Source organism: Pleuronectes platessa, chromosome 21 (assembly GCF_947347685.1).
Source record: "Pleuronectes platessa chromosome 21, fPlePla1.1, whole genome shotgun sequence".
Taxonomy (NCBI): Eukaryota; Metazoa; Chordata; class Actinopteri; order Pleuronectiformes; family Pleuronectidae; genus Pleuronectes; species Pleuronectes platessa.
Window position 1 is genome coordinate 3,738,124 of NC_070646.1, and position 22,666 is coordinate 3,760,789.

Sequence of the window (22,666 nt, forward strand, 5' to 3'; positions counted from 1 at the left end):
TTATACCTTAACCTTACAGATTGGATCTGAAGGATATTGAATATGTCTGCCTGCACTGTGAGTCACTATATGTCTGTTAATGACAAAAATGAAAAAAAACAAGAATAAAGACACAACTTAGTTTTATTTTTTTACAAAGTTACTTTATTATTCAATAGCTTGTGCATTTCCAACACCTCTCAGCATAAACATACTTTCTATTTCTATTTACAAGACATAAATCTCTGCTAATATCCAGTTTACCTTTTCACGGTCAGATTGACTTTACCACCAACTTGTCAAAAATATGTCTTACTTATTTATATTTCTATGTTATGGTACAGTTTCTTCAAGTACAGCAAGATCCAAGAAACGTATTTTACAGTTCAGTGGATGTATTCTATGTCACCATCTAGTTCACATTATTAATATTTCTTTTTTATACATTTCTATATTACAATAAAACATATTCATGGGTCAAAACAAAACAAAAAAAAATGCAGTATTGGATTATAATCTCAGTTATTGCAATATGTGATATACTTTAATATCAAATCCAAAACAATATTTAAAAGTCATTAAACTAGAATAAAGATGGAAGCAATCAGTGACAGTTCCTTACAGAGAGAATTGATGCATCTGTCCAGCTGTGACTTGGTTCCTATTTCAGCTGCGAATTAGAAAAATAAAACAAACTAACAAAAAAACAAAACAAAAAACGATTAAAATCTCCAGAACGTGATTTGTTTCACTCTCACAGATGTGACACAGTTCTTCTTCCACCCAACAGACAGGCTCAATAATCTGAGATGGGAAACTGAACCACACCGACACCTGTGCCGGTCAATTTCCTCCAATACTGCCAAACGTAGTTCTAACTGTGTGAGCCTCCTATGGAGTAAAATCTGGTTACACATGCTTCATATATTCTCAGCAAAGACTATTTGAAAGTCTCTTTACTAGTTTTTACGGTGTTATCTTCATAATCTGAGCAGAGAAAGCTTCAGGAGCCTTTTCACTTATGTTAAAAGATGAGTTTTGTCTTCAGGTGTCGCACCGAAGCCGTTTACGTGCACTTCAAACCACGTGAGCACATTTAGACATTTGCCCCCGTACTGCACCAGGGGCGTGTGACTGCTTTAGCTGGAGTGGAAGATGCGCTCGTATTCGTTCAGAACAAACTCCACGATCTGGTTCTGAAACACCATGTGTATGGCGATGTTGGACGCCTCCATCTCGGGCCGGAGCAGCGTCGGACCGAACACGATGGCGACGTTCTGCACAGACATGCGATTCTCCTCCCAGCACTGAATGACCCTGTGAAAAGACATTTAATCCACATCAATCTCTCTCTGTGGAAGTTCTCAAACTATTGTCATGAAACAAACACAGATCAGAAGAGAAGATAATAAAGTTTACCTGCGTAAATGACCAAAAAGCATCTCCATGGTGTCGTGGTTTGGAAGGGGAAGGGATTTGACCAGATCACGCATGCAAGACACTTTCTGGTTATGATCAGGAATTCCTAAAAAAAAAAAAACAGGATCAATCAGTTATTAATTCATAGAATCGTTTCCAATTAGCCAGACAAGAGCCCTTTTATACATAAGGATGTTAAAATGAGTTTACTGATGGCGCTGATGAAGTTTTCAAAGTGGCTGAAGGGGAAAAGCGGCTCTGGAAGCTCTCGGAAAAACAACTTGAGCGCTCCGGTGATGACGTGAACGTCCTCCCACTGTCCGTCCTCCAGGTCCAGCTCCTCTGTTGGGACAAAAAACAGGTGCAGGGACCATTACCACACAACAGAGGGCGCTGTTGTCCATTGTGAGATGTGTCCACTTTCCTTGCATGCAAAACCATTAGGTGGATTATCCAGTTTAATGCACGGGAAGTTGTAAAATGGTTGTTTACCATGATCCGCCTTGAAGCGCAGTTTCTGGATGACAGCGAGGTTCCCACTCACTCTGTAGAGTCCGTCTATTTCTAAACCTGTGAATAAAAAACACGTCAGTTCCTCAACTGTTCAACTGCAAACAGTGAAAACACTTCAGTGGAATCCTGACTTTAAAACGAACTCTCATTTCTCACCTCTCTTCTCCACTGCTTTGATACATCGCTCCACAAAACCGGGGACTGTGGTTCTCTCCTGTGCACAGAGTGTGGATAGGTGGCAGCCAAACACATTGTCTGAAAGGGAATAATAACACATTCAAAATTATCTTTATGATCATTATTATTATTATTAATATTAGTAGTAGTAGTAGTAGCAGTAGTAGTAGCAGTAGTCGTACTTCTAAGCTCATAATACTACCTGTATTATCCAATTTAAGACAGTAATTACCCTTATCAATATATAAGATCACACAGAATTAATAGATGATCAGTTTGTGAAAATGTTGATTAGTTCTTAAATGGTTTTAAAGTAAAAAGTAACAAATATAAAGCAAATATTACATATTCAGTATGAAATGAATAACAATGAGTACAAGAGCCAAACAAGCATCAGAATATGAAAATGTGGGAAATTAACTTAAGAAACATTATCACTGTCTATTGGTTCCATGCAAAGTTTAGCACATTGTTTTATTACTGTTTTTATTATCCCAGTTTTGTTTGCTTTGATTAAATTGACTTCCTGAAAACTGCAGTAACTCTGGAGGTTCATTTTCTCTTTGTATCTGTTTCCACGAGTTTCTATTGGAATATAAAAGCCACTCAGAGAACCACAGTACCTCGGATGTATCCCTTCTCCTTGACAGATTGCAGCGTGGGACGTTTCAAGAGGAACTTCATCAGCTTGGTTCGAACCCTCTTCTGGTCGTTCTCCCCTGCAGAGCTGGATGAGTGCGTGACACCCGGCTTCGAGGCTGAAGACAGAAATATGACACGTTTAAACTGGTTGTAACTGTGGCTATAAATATCTATAACTAATGTAGTGGATCTAATTAGGTCGAAAACGATTACGTCAATCATTCCACATTTAAAATCAGACAAAGTTTGTTCCCACAGTGAAGAAGTTCATCTTACGTCTTCGCTTTTCCAAGGCAGCGCCGCTCGACTTGTCCTCTCGCTCCGCGATCTTCTCGTATAGATTCTCGTCCTCCTCCTCTGAGTGATGGTCCTGGTACTCCTGATGAACACACACAAACAGAGAGATCTCTATTTAACAGTCATCTCAGTTAACAAACCTGACATGAACAGGCTGCTGCACACAAACACACCACAGACAGCTACAGACACACACAAGTAAGGCGCGTGCCTGAGGGTAACGTACAACCACACAGCTTATCAAACCTTTTAATTTGTATTCTGACATGTTAACAGAACAGGAAGCGTCAACTAACTGTCCCCATTAAGACATAAGTCTGAATAAGACACACAGGAATATGAATGGAATATTTCATTAGCAACTCATGTAAACACTATAATCTAAATAATGTCTTATTCAGAACGAGGTCAATAGTCCGAATATTTCTGTCCCTGTAAACACAGTCCCTGATCATTTTCACTCATTGGACATTTTAAGTACTTACCAGTTGTCGTATGGTGTCCACTAAGACTTTGTGCCAGTCGCTGATGATGCTTTCTGTGTCGTACTGTATCAGGAACTCCACAGCGTTCTTACCTTTTAGCTAAAACAGATAAAATCACATATTAAATGGACAGTTTATCAAATGTTTCGTATCTTAAAGGCTCTGAATACTAAAACACCAGCCTCTGAGTGAAGGGAACCAATGTGAAAACACTGCTTTATATTCAGAGTAGTACTGCTTGGTTTACTTTGTTTAGTTATAATTTCTGTATATTTTATTTAGATTATTATCAATATCATTGTTGTAGCCAAGCTAGTTTCATAGCTCTGTGGTGATTCCACAGCTTCTCATTTATGACCAAAGATAATTTTAATTAATGGCACGTCAGCCTTAGCAGCACTTTGTGTTGTATTGTTGCTTCGCAGAAACACAACAGCACATTATAAGTGGTTAGTAAACACTTACTTTTCATGTTCTTATTTAGTAAGAAGTATTTAATAACACATATTAAATAGTATAATGTATTTTAGAATTGTATTTTCACCGTGTTAAAGAAAAATGATGATTGGGCTTGTTATTCACAGTATTCATGTTTTCTGGACGATCATTCAATAACAAAGCTAAAAATAGACGTGTGTTAATTACCCTCGATAAAAAACACACAATCAAATGCCGCACATTGCATTATGGTCCAAGTCAACAAACGAACACACCTCTAAAACATTCTTTTTGCTGGACTTGTCCTTGGAGGCCCAGCCAATCGTGGCTCCTCGCAGGTCCACCGTGACCTCCGGGACAATCTGATTGGTCTTGCTCTGCACGGAGAGAAAGAACACAGCTGCTCACCAGAAACTGACGGCACCGCATTCCAAGAACCAAGCAAAACAAAAGCCAGGACCGTCAGCTGATGACCCGAGGGTTGTCTGCTACGTCACTCCTCACAGAGGTGCTTCACACAACCTGCATCGTGCTGCCGCTTATCCTTTCATTTACTCCCCCGGGTATGAAACATGATGTGTAAATAGAATGTATTGAAACTTCAAAATAAAGCGTCAGTGACTCATCCTGAAGGTAACACGAGCTGGAACATTCATAGTCTGATGACATTCAGAGTTTCTTATTAATGCAGGACGAGCACTTTCTTCTCAGATGAGTGTTTATCGTACCGAGGCCCCCGTCACCGCAGACTTCGGGTCTTTGTGGAACGTCAGGACTCCTCCGTGGAGAACCGTCCATGTCTGGCCCCAGTTTTTCCTGAAAAGGGGAAAAGACGCATGAGCAACTCGGGACAAAGCTATGGGGAGCTCTTGGGGGGGGGGCAATGACACATGACTCCGAACACAGTCAAACTCAAACACTGAAACGTGAGAACATTTCTTCATTTCTTCACTCAGAATCATTTTTTCATTTACCTGACTTTCTTTCCGTTCTCAGACACTTTTGTTTTGTTGAGAATTCCGGCTTTTTCCAAGTTCTGCACCTGAGAATGTGAAATAAAAACAACATTTAAAAAGACCTGCTGGATTATTCGGCTTAAGCATAAACACATATTAGATGCTGATGCTGAATGAGGGACAAACAAAGCTTCGTCAAATAAAGACATGCAGACAGATTGTGTTTAATGTCATTCTCATCCAGAGGGTGAGGAACACATTTTGAGAATTATGATGAAAAATAAGTTGCAGCTTCACAACAAAAAATCAATGCAACATCTAGTTTGGTCAATTTATGTTTAAAGTATAAGGCTTAAAATATAAACCTAATGTTATTCTATATTATTATCGTCAACAAGTCCCATGAAAACAACTAAACTAACCATCTGTTTGTTTATGACTCGATACTTTCACATCTATTCATGTTTATAAGAAAACATGTAGTTTCCCATTAATCTTTCTTTGGTAAGTTTCACTTTTAGAACTTCAAAGACAGCTGTGTTCTGCAGTATTTACATGAAACAGGGGTAAATGTTCAGCACAGTATCTAAGCAAAGAATATATATCTATATATATATATATTTAATAAAACTATATTCCCATCTACAGGTTTTCTTTAAACAGGAGGTTAAAATAAAGTATTAACCTAGTCAGGTATATTAAGCGCTGCAAGCCTCAGCTCACAGATGCTCTTACTTTCAGAAAGTACAATTCCCACGAGCAGGTGCTTATTTGCGGTTAAAAATTTCCCCCAGAATTTAAATTAGACGCTGGCTCCTGTGATGGAAACGTTCCTGCAAAGGTTCCTACTTCCTGGTTAAAGTTCCTCTGGTTGAAACGCAGCTTCAGTGACTTTACTTCAATGATTGTTTCCTACAGCAGGACACAGTGAGCGGGACCGACTCACAATAAAGCTAGTGACTGGATCAAGTGTTAAGAATTAAAAACTCTAATAACAGACAAGCTTGCCTTCTTCTTTAAGTCACAAGGGGGAAAACTCTTTCTTCTGCATTCAGACATGGATCTGAAACTACGGCTCTGATGGTTTGCATTGGACAAATCAACTGAGCATTCTCCAATGTTGGTGTATTTTTAGAATAAAATTCCCTAATTTAAATATTTTCCATCCACCGCTGCTCAGCATGAAAAACACGGAAGGGACTTTCAAAACAAAAAGGACAAACAGCACAATCCCAGCAGGGAACGTTCATCATTACATGGAAGACACGGTGGTTTACATGTGATTTGACTCAGGGAATGAGACACAAGAACAACAAATGCTGCCTGCGGTGATGTACAGTCGCCTGTGGCCTCGTCATAGATAGACAGTGTTATCTATGGATCAGACTCAGGTGAACACTAACCACCCACGTTATAGCGCAGCCACCTGGAGGTCAGATAATAAGGGCTTCTCCAGGGTCTAAACCCAAAAGCCTTAAGAGGAGAGATATACACAACACCATTATTTTTCCATCTGGTTCATCTAGAGCAGAATGAGTGTCAGCGGACTGGGTCAGACTGGTGGGACACGGGGGGGGGGGGGGGGGGCACTCACGTTATGCTGCGTCTCTGGAGAGTTCCCTGTGCTGGAGCTGTCGCTGCTGTAGTCGGACGTGTTCCTCCTGTGAGTCGGCATGAATCTCTGAACGAGCGAGAGAGAGAGAGAACAGGGAGAGGGAGAGAGAGAGAACAGGGAGAAAGAGAGAGAGAGAGAGAGAGAGAGAGAGAGAGAGAACAGGGAAAGATGTATACAGAAAATCAGACCAGAACATCGAAACGGACACAGCAAAGATAAGAGAGAGGTGTTAAAAGATATAACAATATCAACACACAGGATTTATGTTCCTTTGTCAAAGAAAACATCAAAATTTGTAATATAGACCTTTTTTATGTATAATTAAATATATATTTAATTCCATGTAGTGTTTTCAGCGTCCGAATGAAGATAAAAATGTATATTTTGTACACTACACATATATTTGGTCTGCGATTATCATTCATAGTTTGACAGCTTCCAAAAAGTGAAGCCAAGTCGTCCTCATCGCCCCCTTGTGGCTGGCTGCGGTGCAGGTAAAAAAAAAAACTTGCCTCCTCCATGTTAGTGGATGGGTCATGGGTCAACAAAAAAAAGTCAAACCACACATCGAACTACTTTTTTCTTTTTTATCGCACTGGGAGGAAGTGGAGACGTTAGGTGTGAACCAGCTCCGACCAAAACCACAACCAGTTAAACGGCCAACTGAGGCAGACCTAATTGCGCGGCATCATCATCCCTCCTCACTAACGCCCTCGTGGCTGAATGGGAACGAGTCCCAGCAGCCAAGCTCTGGTGGAAAACGCTCCCAGAAGAGAAGGAGGCTTCCGCTGAATTCAAGATTAAAGACACAGCTACACACAAGACGAAGGGATCGGAATATATTTACTTTTAAAGCTGCGGAGGGAAATAAACAGCAGGCGTGACCTTTAATTCTACCACTGCCGTGTCCTTGAGTGAGGAATCGAACCCCCTGGCTATCACTGGTGTGTTGCTAAAATAGGAACAAGCCCTTGTTTGTATCCAGCTGCTCTCAGGTGTTTGTGTACACATGCAGCCGCTCCCCCCCCCCCCCCCCCCCCCCCACTCTGCCCTAGAGCTCGTACTGTCAATAGAAGCAGACCACAGGTGATTTGACTTGCTAAATAAGGGTTAAAAAACTCGGAGCATCGCTGGATCAACAGAGACTCTCCCTCAGTACTTAATGCGTAAGCCGGCTGACACACCCTGGATGTGTGATGCAGCTAGTGCAGGTACATGCAGGTTTGAGAGAGAGTGAGTGTGTGTGAGTGTGTGTGTGAGTGTGTGTTAATGTACCACTTCATCCTGAGGTGAGCTGAGCTGAGCAGGTCCCATGGTGTGTCTCCAGTTTTTAATGACCGACACGTTTTCCACCTCCACGCCGTTCTCCACCCGAGAGTGACCCGGAGCTACGGGGGCCTGGAGGGAGCAAAACTCTGTTAGTTCAGTTCAAATACAAAAAAGTCATAACTTAATACATATGACAATAAAAGTTTTAATTTAAACCAGACAAGAGTAAAGAAACACGTTTTTTCCAGATAATATTCAGCCGTAGGTCTGTTTAAAATATAAATATTTGAATGAACACAAACAAAACATTTTATTCAAACCAAATAAATTCAATTAAAACTGTTTGATACATGTATGTATACTTGCCAAGTTTCATATACTTTAAGTTATGAAAATTGTATTAAAATTCCCACTCTGACAGATATCGGTTGACGATCTTTACCTCAGGCAGGTTCCACTGAGACCTGGAGCCGTCTCTCAGGTAGTAGTAGGTCTGCCCTCGCTCGTCCACAGACTTGATCCACTGTTGCATAACATATGTTTCTTAGTTAGAAATGGTTCAGTTATGTTCACTAATGTTTTCAAAGAAAGAAAATTGAAGTATTTTACTGCCTAGAAATGAAAATGACGGAAATCAACTTAAGCTCAGAACAAAGAAATACTTTGGTCAACATTTGTTAGTATTTCAACGTCTTCCTTTTAGACCACCTATCGGAACTATTCATGTTATCCAGCACTGGGACAAACCTGATCTGGAGACAGGTCACTGGTGAACACCCAGGTCCCGTTGGATTCCACGTTGAGGTTCCAGCCACTCGGGGTGCTGCGGTCCAGGGTGGCCCTGGGGATGATGGTCCGGCTCACGTGGCTGAGGGTGTACTCTTTAGGGAGGGTGGGAGGTCCCGTGGCCAGGAGCTCCTCGTAGACCTCTCTTTGTTCAGCAGCTGATGGGTAATCCTCCGGGGGGTAGTCCTCCTCGGGCAGAGGAGGCTGCGGGACGCAAACACGACAATAACGATGAGTAAAAACACACACACACCTGAAGGGAAAGCCAAAAACTAGAGCAGCTCATTGGTTTTATGGTTTGTTTTTCTCTTGTGACACCGCTCACACCTTTCTTGGAAGATGGAAAACTCAGTAGCAGTCGATCTTTTCGGTCTTGTAACGTGAGAAGTTCCACATTTTGAGATGAATAATTTCACACCACTCTTGTACGAGGAAATATGAATGATTGTAATTGACATAATATCAAAGACTCACCAATTAACAGTTTTTTTTTTATGAAATCAAATCTCTCGTGGGAATCTGAAAGCCAATTCCCATAAATCTGATCTAATCACGCCTGGGGAGTCCTGACCTTCAGACTTCAACTGAAGTGACACAGAAACACTGATCTTTGTCCCACTTCAGTTTTTGTGTTGAATTATGTCGGCTGAATAATTTCCTCCTGTGGCCCTTGTGCGGAGCTCAAGGACTTTTCCATGACATTGATATATAAGTCCGAGTTTTTTCTTCATGGCCTCAAAGTAGCTCAAGCTCGAAACACGTCATCGAGGAGGAGAAAAGAGGTCAGAGGAGACAATGTGGGAAATCATTGGAATAATGAAATATTAGAATGTGAAGTGGAACCTTTTTACATATTTCTTGACAGCCCCTGAAATCCTAAAACACTCAGTCTCTTGAATTACTTCAAAATGAGGACAGATATTTCCGTTCTTTTAAAGTAATACTGGGGACAATCTGCACGGGAGCTGTTCGCTATCCTGCTGAAAATGAGTCCTGTCTGCGACGTGGGTGCAGGAGATTTAATTTGATTAAAAGCCGACTGTATTTGCAGCTTTCCCCTGGGTGAAGCTAAAACAGGAGACGGAGAGAGGCTAAGTGGAGCAGCCAGCCCGTCCTTACCGGCCCCTCCTCGTGAAACCTGTGCACGCTCATCGGCTCCATCAGCGGGGGGTACGGGCTCAGCAGCTCTGGAGGCTCCCAGGACGTCTCCCCGGACATCGCGTTGTAGAAGTAGGGGCGACCACTGGTCTCATCCACCAACTGCTCCCAGTCTGAGATCCACGCAGGGGGGGAGGAGGTGGACGGAGAGAGGCCAGGGGACTGAGGAGGCGAGGGGTAGCAAGGGTCCTCGGCAGGGAGACGCTCGGGCTCCGTGGGGGAGTCTAGAAAGGGATTGTCCCAGGTGGTTTGCCCCGAGGACGGGTGGTAGTAGTACTCCTGTCCACTCTCCTGGTCAACATGCACCTCCCACCCCTCTGGGTCAAGGTAGGAAGGGGAGTAGGACGAGGGAGCCGAGGGGGGGGACTCAGAGATGCTCTGGCGAAGCTGTGCTACGTTGACGTAGACGGCTGAGCGGAGGCGTTCATTCTCCACCTGTGGAAAGAAAAATGAAGATTTAGAAACTTGAATACATCCACAGCTGGCTCTAGAAAACAAGGACTAGAGCCAGGGGTGAAATGCCCCTTTCCTGTTAGTCCTCTTTCAACAATACCAACAATAAATATGACAATATGAGCACAAAAAACGAGAAGAACTTGTCAACCCTGATTTCACAAGCCGTGTCTAAGTATCTGAAGCAGCAGGCTTCAGCTCACTGCTCACACTACAGCTCTTTATAAATCATCCTTCCGTGTCTCTCACTCATCCTCTCACTCAGGAAGTAGCCTACAGCTAAATAACAAATACACCAACCACACAACCCCCACAACAATGATCATTGCGTCATTCTCACCTCATTTCTCATGCACACACAAAACTTAAATTCTCTTTGTCAGGAAACAATGTCAAAGTTGGTCTGTACTGATGAGTCCTCCCAGATTAGCATGTGCTGATCAGAGGTCTGTTCTGCTAAGATACAGACGATGAGCAACGATTTAACCAGCAAACCTCAGAGAACACAAGAAAGACTGTTTCAGTTTTTCAATGATCTAATACAAACTCAGATTTAGGTTTCAGAAGCTTATAAACCTCCAGAGCTCCACATGCTTCGACTCGCTGGGTGATTTAACAACAATAATTAATGTAATATGATTTTTAGTCAATAGCAATACAACAAAAGTCCAATGTTTATCGATATTTTTGTTGCTGTTATGGACATTTTTAAACCTGATATAATTTCTGAACATGCAAATAGAGTCCGAAGATGACAACTAGTTTGTTTAAAGAGTGAGAGAGGGAACCAGAGTGTGACGAAAGGGCGACACTGTCCCCAGCGGCTCCCCTGGAACTGTGATGCAATGACTCAACGTGACGGAGAGTCACAGTTACACTTGAAATGACCCCGGACCAAACTAAAACAAAACAAAACTCAGCCATCGTTCCGCTTTCGGGACTAAAAAGAATGAAACTCGGTCATCTTTCGGCTCTTCCCCCCCTTCAGATTCCGGGGATCTACAGATCTGGAGACATGTGACACAGCGTCTGTCTCCGTCAGACTGAACCTCGGGTCACGCGGCTATTTACCTGAGACTGTCTGTGCTGTCTGTGCTGCGTGTTCATCACTGTGATCAATGCACAGAGCGATAAGGAAGAAACAGGTCAGTAGTGGACTGACACTAAATCCCATTCAGTCTAGTGCTCCTTACCTAAGTGCAGCTTTTATGCATCATAGTTCTACATTGTATGAAATTTGAAGTAAAAGTAAATTTAAACAGTAACTGAGATCTGCAAGTTTTCTTTTCCTGCTTAACGAAGAAATATCTGACGAAGTGATTTCCGAACAAAAACCTTTGAGTCACGCTTCCCTAGAAAAGAGTCTAGACAAACCGCTCTTCCTTGTTCTTTCTTGACTCTGGCTTCTTTTCTGGAGCATTTTAGATCAATTAAACTGGTAGAAGACATTATTCTTGCAGATTTGTCACTTGTTGGACAAAGTGTTATATATTGAAATGTCTTCAATCGGCCTCATAGGGAACATGTCATGTAAATACAGGAATTGTACTTGTTATAGAAGAAATTCAACATTTTTTTGTGCAGCTCTTTCCTTGAGTAAATGACCTGAATACGTATTACTGGGTCGAGATGAAGATAAAAGTAGAATAAAACTTTTAAAAACCAAAGCGAGGAGATGAGAGCATTTCTTCATCATCAGTATGTGATTTTGATCTATTCATTGTTATCACTTTGCTTCATTATTGATCTCAATGTAACCCTGAGCTGATCAATATAGATAACCAGACAACTGACCCCGAAACAGATTGATTCCAAACGGCGCTGCACAGAAACACAGAGAGGAAATGAAAGAGCGGCTTCATCGATCTCTGACCCAGCAACGCTGGAATGTCCCCGTCCTCTGGAACAAACCTTTAAAACCAACCACAGGCAATGAAAGGAAAACTACTCTCACTGTATTCATAAACAAGCAGATTCATATCAATAAACACTGTGATATCGATAGGCATCACTTTCAAGGGAATATTACAGCTAGTACTCGAGTAACTTTCAATTTGAGTCAGTCCAAGTGCAATGACTAAAACTGTTTGTAGTATTTGAGGAACCTTTTTAATGGTAATTTATTTGACTCCGATGCTTTTCAGGAGAACATTCTGTACTTGTGTTAAACTACATTTATCTGACACCTGAACTTACAGGTTCATTTTCAAAATTGTACATTAAAACATGATTAGTATCTTATAAGATTTGAGGTGAACCAAGTTTTCAGCCTTTTGGGCTTGTGATCCCTCAGATCCCTCAGATCACTTACAGATCTGAGCATCATTGAGACTGTGTAAGGGGCCTGAACCCTTGGCTAGAAACCAGAGACATGACATATATGGCTGCAGATTAAGTGTTGCTAACATGCTGATGCATCAGTAACAACCTAATACTGTGATTTAGAACAATAATCAGTCACAAGGTTAATTTCTATCCAAGAGTACTTTCACTTTTGATTTGTTTAGTACAGTTTCCTGATAATTGTGCTTAGTTATGGTTTTAAATGCAGAAGTTAGGCGTATAGTATTTCTAGAGTAATGTGGGAACTGAATATTAGTTTAGTTTCTCTGCAGTGAAAAGGGGAAAACCGTCTGTGTCTGCCCAAAAGCCACAATAACATAAAACACGGCTGGAATCCAAAGGACATTCGGTTTGTTTCTGGATGAAAAGCGTTTCAAAAAGCCTATTTCAGATGTAAAGACTCGCTCGGATCCACAGTTAGTGACTGAAGTTCATGCTGTCGACAAACAAATCAGTCAAATTCAGACCTTAACCCCCAAAATATGGTTCTTTGATACTAAAACTAGAAAAAGGTAAAAGAAAAGCGACTGAACAACAGCTGCCCGCGCTGTCGCTTCTCTAGGAACAAGTGCAGATGTGAATGTTTAGGCAACAGCAGGAAGCGAGATTGTCATCAACACAACAGAAAAAATACTCCGACCACAGAGAGTGACACTTTGTGCTGTAGAAACAAACGCCGCCTCGATCCCCACCTACCTGAGGACCCACCGGCAGCGTCAGGCCCTGCTTGGCCTGGTGACTCGACCAAACCCTGGAGTACGTGTCCACCATGTTTATATGGTTCTACCGCAGAGGAGCCATTCGTCCAAAATGTGCAAAACAAGGAACTCAACCCGACTCGAGCCAGCGACCACGTTACACCAGCTTGTGATGGGAGAGAGACGCGAGGCACACCCTCAAACACACATCCTCCCCTGGCTGCAGCTGTGACAGTTGCAGTGCAGACAGAAAAAGAGAACTGCGTTACAATAGCAGCAGGAAGGGACTGAGTGGGTGAGGGGTGTGTGTCTGTGTGTGTGTGTGTGTCTACGCATGAGCTGCCTCACACAGGATGGAGGGCTAGAGGGTAACTGTCTGTGTGTGTGTGTGTGTGTGTGTGTGTGTGTGTGTGTGTGTGTGTGTGTGTACAGAAACAATGAAAACAAGGCAGAGAGGAGGTCTAGATAAATGGAGCAACCTAAACTTCACAGGTCACATCAACCTACTTCCTGCCTGTGTGCCCATATGATCAAAAAGGAAATGACAGCAATGGAAACACATCTTTTACACAGCGCCTGACTTTCAGTTTTAATAACAAAACAACAAAAAACATGCTACAGAGCAGGAAGGCTTTTTAAAATGTCGCTTCTCCTCGTGTGCAGCATCTTCTCCAACATGCACAGTGATCTTCTCGTAAGTCACCGTGCCAATGATTCTTGAACAAAGAAGGAAGCAATCATTTCTCAAGATGAAATGGGAGAGGTGCTTTTGAAAAATACGTCACGTTGACCCTGAAACAGGAAGTTTAATTGTTCAATCAACACTTCCCTCAGCAGGAGACACTATTAGCCCGTCTGCAGACAGCGGACGCAGCATCATGTGGCTGACCCCGTCGAGGTTTCTAGGTTGGGGTTGATCTGGAGGGGTCGGTGGGTAACTGGGGCAACTTATCACCTTCGGTTGAAAATGTAACATCACTATCATGGTGACCATATTATCATGGTTGTCAGTATCATCGCCGTTTTGTTATTATGTCCTGCCAGTGTTCAAACAGTACTGTAAACAAACTAACATTAAAAGGAAGAAGTTTAAGTTAATTAGGAACCTTTGTAAAGTGAAAACTTCCTCTAACGCAGGATTGAATGACCAAAACCGGAAATAAGTAAATTGAAATGTGCAAAGTTGTGCATAGTAGCAGAGGAGACAGGTTCACGTTACGTTAAGTGCAGATGTCAGGACAAAGTATCAGCGTTTGTTTGCAGACAGCAGATGCTGATAGCTGCTAATGGCCGGAGAACCAGCATCTCCCCTGTTGTCGCTGCCTCACGCTGCTTCTAGCAGGTTTTTACTGCACATAGCAAATCTAAGTTGTCTTGGAGACTGGCTAACTGTGGTTGATGGTGCACCATGATACCAGTAAACGTTTCATCATTAGGTCAATCACTTTGTATTTTCCAGTATCAGGGTTTCTGCAGAAGTTAAATATAAAATCTTTTAACACCATAACGAATGCAACTTAAGACCCGTGACAAGCACAACTGATATGAAAGATTATCTTCACTTTTTTATAACACTTTTCCATCACTGAAGAAAAGGAGAAGTAGCTGAGTACAGAATACATTTTGAAACTTTTGTTTATCTCTCAAACTACATAGTTTTGCCTCAGACAAAAAAGTGTAACGCGATAAACTCTGATCGGGTGATGTAGGTTCCACCACCAGCTCCACGTTGGTCTAGTTTGTAGTTTTATTACAGTATGACACAGTCTGTATCAACATGATTGAGACCAAGCTAAATGTCCTGTAGACATAATTCACACCATTTCAATGTGTTACAGTCTTTATACTATTGGCTGCAGTGGAAACATTTGGCATTTTTTTCCCATTAACAGAAGACAAGAGATCATTTGTTATTCAAATGCATCTTTGAAAAAAACCTTGACAATACGGATGTTTTCAAATCTTAGCGATATGCAGGTGAAGGTCAACGTCACATGTCACGGAAAGAGTTTAGTGTGCGAAGAGAAACTGTATTTAGTTTCTTCCTCTAACTGTTAATTACAACTAGATTTAACCTTTTCAAACACGATCTGTAAAGAGAATCCTGCAGAGCGGAGCGGGCGCCTCTCTGGCCTCAGCAATGCATGAAGCAGCAATCTGCCTGATTACTTAACCACATTAGCACTCATCCAATCAGACAATGGAGCTCCAAATTGGGGCCCAAATCACGCCACAAAGCACACAGTCCGGCTATTGAATGGATGTGGCTCCGCCCCCTCTTACATCACACTCTCCGTGGCCCAGAATGCAGGATACCTCCACAAACACTCGATGCAGAATCCATCTGACTATCATGATCCTTATCTTCAGCGCTTCAGGGCCAGGTCTGCACGAAACCACACTCTGAATCTGCAACTTTCTTCCCACTCTTATTTTGTAGGTGAGATGCTTTGTGTGTAGGAGGGGAACTCTTTAATGGGGCTCGGAGGAAACTGGAAACCAGCCGATCGAAATGGAAACCTCTCAGCTCTGAAAAGATTTGACACTTAAGTTTCAGGTGCAAATATCAACACAGAGCATGAAAACAAACTGCAGAACAGACATGAGGAATCCACCTCCCTGTATCTGTCCTCACACTGTGTATACTCTGTTTACACTGTTTTTATTCCATATATAGTTTTTATATCTTACTTATGACTTTACTGATGTCTATTTTTGAACGTGAATTTCCCCATTGTGGGACTAATAAAGGATTATCTTATCTTATATGACACTTTGGGACTTCCCTTGTTGGCACCTGCAGCTCCGCACTGTGCTGACTGTAGGGTGATCTGATTGTTAGGATCACTATAATCAAGCGTCGCATGGAAACTCAGCAAAAACATATTACGAATAGTCATGACACAAAAGACATTCCTGCTCCTATGACTCACGCAGCTCTTCACAGACCAGCTGAGGATTTCTGCTTTCTCTCGCCTCGTGGCTCAGGATGACAGTGAGCACTGCTTCACGGAGCTCAACCCGATAATCATATTGATAAGAAACGATTTCAGAAAGTCAAACCTCTGCGTTGGGCCTAGTTTGACCTCTCATGTATGACTGAGACATTCCAGTTACAGAGCAAACCTTGTGAGAAATATGAAAACAATTTAATGCAGGAAGATTTTACTCCTCAAAAACTTGCTACTGTGTTTCTATTCTCCAGAAATATTTTGTGAAAACTTAATATTAATTCACTTGATACAGATTTGGATCAGCACCAAATATTAGTCCCATTTATGTGCATGGTTTTTTTCATCAGGATCCTTTAATTATTGTCTAAGAAATCAAGGAGATCCGCCCCCAGGATCCAGATCAGTCATGGCATATCCTCAAAATGATTATATTGCAGGTAAATAGGTGTTAACTTCCCAGCTGCAGTCTCTGTGACGTGACTGTAAAGGTCGTATATATGAGAAGTACAAACTGGGGCCGGGCTTGTTGAACCCTCCATCACAGTTACATCTCGTGTGAGAAGCTTTAGGAACATACAGTTCAAACCAGAGTGTCCCTCGGTGGAGCACATGCCTCCGACAGGGCCCAGTGATAAATTCAATCAGCTGCACCGAGTTTCACACACTCACAGGTTCCCTAAATGTGTCTGATCATCAATATCCATGAGTTTAAAATGCCCGATCTAACTTTGGTAAAGAAAGTGACCCTCACACCGAATCCTTCCAAGTTTCATGAAAACAAACCGACAAATAAACAGCTGTTAGAACACAACCTCTTCGGTGGAGGTGAATAAACAAGACACTTTTAAAACGGACACTGAGAAAAGATGTCCTGACTCAAACTTTCTGGTTAAACAAACACGACAACAACAGTGAGCGTTAAAGGGCCTGACCAGGAACAAGCAGGAAGCGGAGGCTCCGTGCACCTGTTCTCGACGTACACATATTCTGTCAGGTAGGCATGCACACAGAACACACACTCACACGACCTGTTGGAGCAGTTTGCTGGCATTCAATGTTTTGTTTTTTTCAACTCCACAGAGCAGCGATAATTACCGCTCTGTCGTCGCGGAGGAGCTCAGGGTGGAAGCGGCTGAGCTCCGGAATGATTTCAAGACAGAGAAGAGATCGAGTGTTCGGGTGGAAGCACAGAATCATCACCGTCAGGACTCGGATGTTTACAAGAAGACAAGAGGCCAGTACTAAGGAAGTGTCTTAGTACTGGCCAAAGATCAATGGGACGTTGGACCCGTCGCATCAAATATCTTAACGACAAGTGATAAAAATAAATCAATATCCATCATGGGTTCTTCAAAAAGAGCTGTGACACACTGGGGCCACACAACCGCAACGATAGAGACGACACAATAAGATAAACAACACAAAACAGACTCAAATTTTCACTTATTTTTAGCTTTATGTCAATTCAATAAATGAAATAGTATTTGTCACAACAGGCTGTGACCTCTGACCTTAACCCTCAGCAACAGTGAGGATAATCTAACAACAACCCTTAAATTGTACAGTTACAATAGAACAACCAGTGGATTATTAATCCCATCTGGATCTGTCATCCACTGATCTGCCCTCGGAGATTCACAGAGCAGCCAACACGACCCCTCGATGTGACCCGACCCACATTTGGGCTAATTACATGTCCTGCACATTACATGTGTACTCATACGTCAGCTGTCATGGCAGGAAAGGGGGGGCACTGTTGGCTCCATAGCAATGCATGCTGGGAGCCAGGCCAGGACCCCCACCACAAAGCCCTCTCCCTCCTCCCTCCTCCTCCTCACATCACCATAGGGATGGCCCTCCATTGTGGAATAAGAATTACAGCACTTGAGGGGTCCTGGCACGTCTGAGGTCACAAACACACGTTTCAAGCCGCAAATGCAGAAACTCATGAGAGTGCAAGTGATTATTCTAAGAACAAGCGAAGCAGCAAACTTTGAATTACATTAACACACACAATCAATCAGCTGACACACACACACACAGACACACACACACAGACACACACACACAGACACACACACACACACACACACACACACACACACACACACACACACACCAGGAGAACAATCCAAAGTTTAGAAGTGAACAGAAGAATCGCCTCCAACTCTTCCTGACGCATGGCTGACGCGCTCCCTCCTGCAACAGGTGCAAAGACACCGACTCTCTCCAGACTCACCGGAACCGGAGCTTCCTGTCGCGCGTGCTCAACAAACTACATCCAGCAGGACCAGGAGGCGACAGGAGGGGTTCTCATGTGGAGGGTTCCATGGTTCCCCTGCGCTGCGGTGGATCAGGACTCCCAGGATCGACACCGGTGTTCAGGGGGGGGGGGAACCAGGTAGAGCCAGCTGGAGGTTTGGGAGTGGCTGCCTCCCTGCTGGTTAACTCCTTCCTCTCCGCAGCCCCGAGCCGACACAACCTGTTCCTATAACCTGTTCTGACCGAGCTCCGCTTCCCTCTGAGCCTGACGATGAACCTGCGGCTCCTCCTTCTCCAAGTTCAGCCTCAGAGCAGCTCAACCACGAGTTCAACCCGAACACCTCGAGCTGGCTGTTTGGAGAAACCAGTCCCCAGCAGCAGAAACTTTCACTTTTTCTACTGGTGTTGAAAACCAGCACCTCTCCTCTCCTCACCCAGTGAGAGGACAGTGAGGGGGGACAGGGGACCATTCATATGCTGATGAGCTGGCACAGATAGTGTGAACCCGACCACTGAGGTATTTCACTGGGAAAAAGTTTCAGAATCAACAGCCACAAGATTCAGCTACTGTTTACATGTTATGAATTATGATTAAAAACAATAATACATAAAATAAAAATCTTATAAGTAAATTAAATTAATCACAAGAGGATTAAAGCCTTTATCTATAAGGAATATTTAAAACCCTAGTTCTTTTTCAGGATTAAAAGGCTTAGAATATAAAATCTGAAATATAAATAAATATGTAGCAGGACGAATCCTTATGCCTATATTCCTTTGCTGACCAAATACCGAGAACCCAACCACTGAGGTATTATTAAATGTGTGTTTGTATATAAAAGTGGATGTAGACTCGTGGTCAGGAAATTGAAGCCAATCTGGAAGTGTCTGAAACCTGTATTCTCTCGAATGGCCAGCAGAGGGCGACTCCTCTAGTTGTTGCTATAGCAGTCTATGGGAAAATGTTTCTGCTTCTCACCTGGTTTGTAACATCAGTAAACATTTTCCTCTGGATTTTAGTCTGACTCATACACAATAATGCACTGAAGGTAATTAAACAGCATTGCAGAAACCCAAGCTCTATCTTTTATATCAAGATTTTAAAACTGGTTTAAGTAAAGAGTGCTTTAAGCCTAAACATGATCTTTAGAGGGAGTTTTCTGTGTTGCAGATGGTTTTCTGCAGCTTTGTATCAGGACTCTTTTGGGGCAACATGAAGCCAACTCTCTGTTACCTCCATGAATCAGAGCCAGCGTGAGCTCCCGTTGCTTCTCTGCCCTGCAGGCTCGTCTTTCCAGGACAAAGACTCTGTTCTGCTCAGTGTTTTTCTATGTAACAAACCGTCCATTTAACACCAGGGTTTCATCATCTCTCCAAAAACTCAAGTGCATGTACTCTAGTACTGAACTTAAGTACCACGAGGAGGTACTAAGAGTACTACTTTTAGACAGAAAACCTGTCATTTGTGTCTCAATTGACATTTTATAAAGGATTCATCTAAATAAACACAGATATCAATGTATTCAGGAACTTAAACAAGTTAAAATGTGCTTTGTAACACGATAAAAAAAAAATTAGACTCAGGTGTTTACATGTGTATTTATACTACAAGCAGCTGAGATCTCTTAACTACACACCAGTCATCCCCAAGTGATCATGTGACCTTATACTACAGTGATAGCTCAGGTATATCATATCAAATACTTGTGAATGAATTCTACGTCTATTTAATGTTTGTAACTTAGTTAAATTAATTTGTAAAATGTTTATTTTGACGTTAAATGGCCTTTTCTGTTGATCAGTATCAAGAAGCCTCAATGATGACACCTTGTTTAAATGTGTGTACTATAGCACACAAACTAACAGACCTCGACAGTGTTATGTTATAAAACAGCGCCCTCTGTTGGCTGTGACATCACAATGACACATTTCAACCTATGAATGAAAACAGGGACAGAGTCATGAGTGATGATGAATGAAATCCTCACCTGCTCAGTGAGAGGCGCCTCCGGGGCAGTGGGACTCAGACTCTGCTGCTCTGAGGCCGAAAGGTCACTGGAAGCCAGAGGATCAGAGAGTGAGTCCAGCTCTGGCTCCAGCTCTGGGAACAGCTCTGGGTACAGCTCTGGTATGGTGTTGTATATGTTTGACGGAGGGGGTGAAGGGAAGGAGACGTCCTCATTATCCTCAAACCACTTTTCGTCTCTGTCCGCCACCCGGGGGCTTGGTGGCTCTGGTGGCTCTGGTGGCTCTGGGGACTCTGGGGACTCTGGGGACTCTGGTGGCTCTGGGGACTCTGGTGGCTCTGGTAGCTCTGGTGGCTCTGGTGGTTCCTCCTCAGCTTTTGGCAGAGGAGGAGGTTCTGGAAGCCGCTGCAGGCCGTCGGTTTGCAGAGGAGCTGAGGTCGATGAGAAGCTTCCTGCTGAGACCTGCTTCTGTAGATTATCCGGTGTGGGTGTAAAGCTGCCTGAGAGTCCTGCGTGAGGCGTCTTCACCTCTGGTAAGATGTCACAGAAACCAAAGGTAGAGAAGCGGTACGTCTCTCTTGAGGCATTGTGAGCCGACACACGAATCACTGGTGTTGCTTTGCACGGGGTCATATCTGGGGTCACACACTCCACCACGTACTGTGCAGGGACGAAGAAAGGGCTGGAGGTCGGATCCCTGCGGACGTGCCACCAGTGCTGGTTGGTCTTGGACACCAGGATGTAGCTTTCGTTAGGCTTGATGGACACGAGGCGGCCGTTCTTCGCCGTGTACTCAAACTCGTACTGCACCGACACAAGCCCCATGCTCCGGTGTGGCCTCGGAGTCAACCGGCAAACATCACAGAGCTGCGGGTAACTGAGGAAGATGGAGCGGGTTTTAATTACAGATGTGTTAGTGTTAGTATCTATAGAGAAATGTCACTAATGGATAAACCTGCACACCAAACAGCTGTTTGTTGTTGAAGTTGTGTGTCTTTTATATCTTTTTGTCGTCATTTTCAGTCTCTTTGTTGTAGTTTAAGTGAATAACTGTTTATTTTCTGTGATTATGTTGTTGTTTTGTGTCTCTTTGTACTTTGTTGACATTGTGCGACTCTTTGTAATCTTTTAGTATCTCCTTGTTGCAGTTGTGGTCTTTTGTTCCTTTGAATTAATTCTTGTAACATTTTGTGTCTTTTTGTGTTAATTTAGTGTTTCTTTGTTTTAGTGTCAGATAACTTCTTGTTTTTTCTGTGTTTGTGTTGTCGTTGTTTTGGGGTTTATCTCTTTGTAGCCATTAGGTGTCTCTTTGTTTACTTTGTATCTTTTCTTTCTTCTTGATGTTGTCGTTTTGTGTCTTTGCAGCCGGTGGATTGACTGTGGAACAATATGTGCCACAGCAGCAGTTTTTTAGTGTGGGTCTGTGTGCACTCAGTAATCCATGTTTGTCTAACGGTGGATGCAGTTGCAGATATGAACTTGATGATTTTTATATCTGTGCACAGGAATGTGACAGGAAGCTGCTTCCATCTGCTGCAGAGCAGCTTCAGCCTAGATTACAGACCATTTGAGCAGCAGCCTGAAAACTGCTGCTCCGCCACAAAACAGGAAGTCTGCACCAACCTCAGCTCAGCGTCAGTCCCACATCACTTTGTAATCAAAGTTTGCCTTATTGGGCTTTATTTCACCCATAAAGCTCTCAGGACATTTACAGTTATAGAGAACAAACACTACAATAAAACCTCAGGACGCTTCTGTTAGCAGCTGAATCACATACAGGAGACACCATTTTGTGTTTTTGTTGCAGCCATATTACTAAATCTTTATATTTGAATTTCATTTTTGGGTCAACTGTCACATGTTGAAACTGTGTGTACATTGTCAAATTCATAGGAAATGCTAAATAAGATAAGATATGGATAATAAAACATTAACCAACATGGGACAAGTAAATAAGTTAAATTAACACAAAATGTAATTGTAAATTTGGTAAATCACATTCATATATATCTAAAGGTCAGTGAAACAACAAATAACTTCCTGTAATTTCCCCTCACATGTAATAATTTGTCTACTCGCCTTATTCCAAGATGTCCCGGTAACAGTTGTGTGTCTGCAGAGCTGGAGTCGCACAAGCTGCTGCTTCACTGTAAATGTTTCTGTTCGCCTGCTCCTCGCTCTCATTTCCTGTTCTGTGTGAATGCACCTCGACTCAGAGAGGCAACCGGTGACTGATCACAGAACTGAAGCCACAT

The 22,666-nt window shown here is 42.7% G+C and overlaps 1 protein-coding gene across 2 annotated transcripts; it reads right to left on the reverse strand.

The window, feature by feature from the left end:
• Positions 1 to 121: 121 nt before the first annotated feature.
• Positions 122 to 22,655, reverse strand: arhgap27 (Rho GTPase activating protein 27). 2 transcript variants are annotated; one of them, XM_053413344.1, is made up of 18 exons: positions 22,491 to 22,655; positions 20,433 to 21,288; positions 9,696 to 10,169; positions 8,538 to 8,780; positions 8,233 to 8,313; positions 7,797 to 7,919; positions 6,501 to 6,587; positions 4,925 to 4,992; positions 4,679 to 4,766; positions 4,226 to 4,327; positions 3,513 to 3,611; positions 3,007 to 3,109; positions 2,712 to 2,846; positions 2,068 to 2,166; positions 1,891 to 1,968; positions 1,609 to 1,740; positions 1,399 to 1,504; positions 122 to 1,296 (listed from the first exon to the last, which is right to left on the reverse strand). In XM_053413344.1, exons 2-18 carry the CDS (start codon positions 21,234 to 21,236, stop codon positions 1,119 to 1,121), a joined length of 3,000 nt encoding a protein of 999 aa, XP_053269319.1. In that variant the 5' UTR covers positions 21,237 to 21,288; positions 22,491 to 22,655; the 3' UTR covers positions 122 to 1,118. The 2 variants fall into 2 exon arrangements, with proteins under 2 accessions (XP_053269319.1, XP_053269320.1); XM_053413345.1 differs by lacking the exons at positions 20,433 to 21,288; positions 22,491 to 22,655 and adding an exon at positions 13,227 to 13,572.
• Between the last annotated feature and the right edge of the window lie 11 nt (positions 22,656 to 22,666).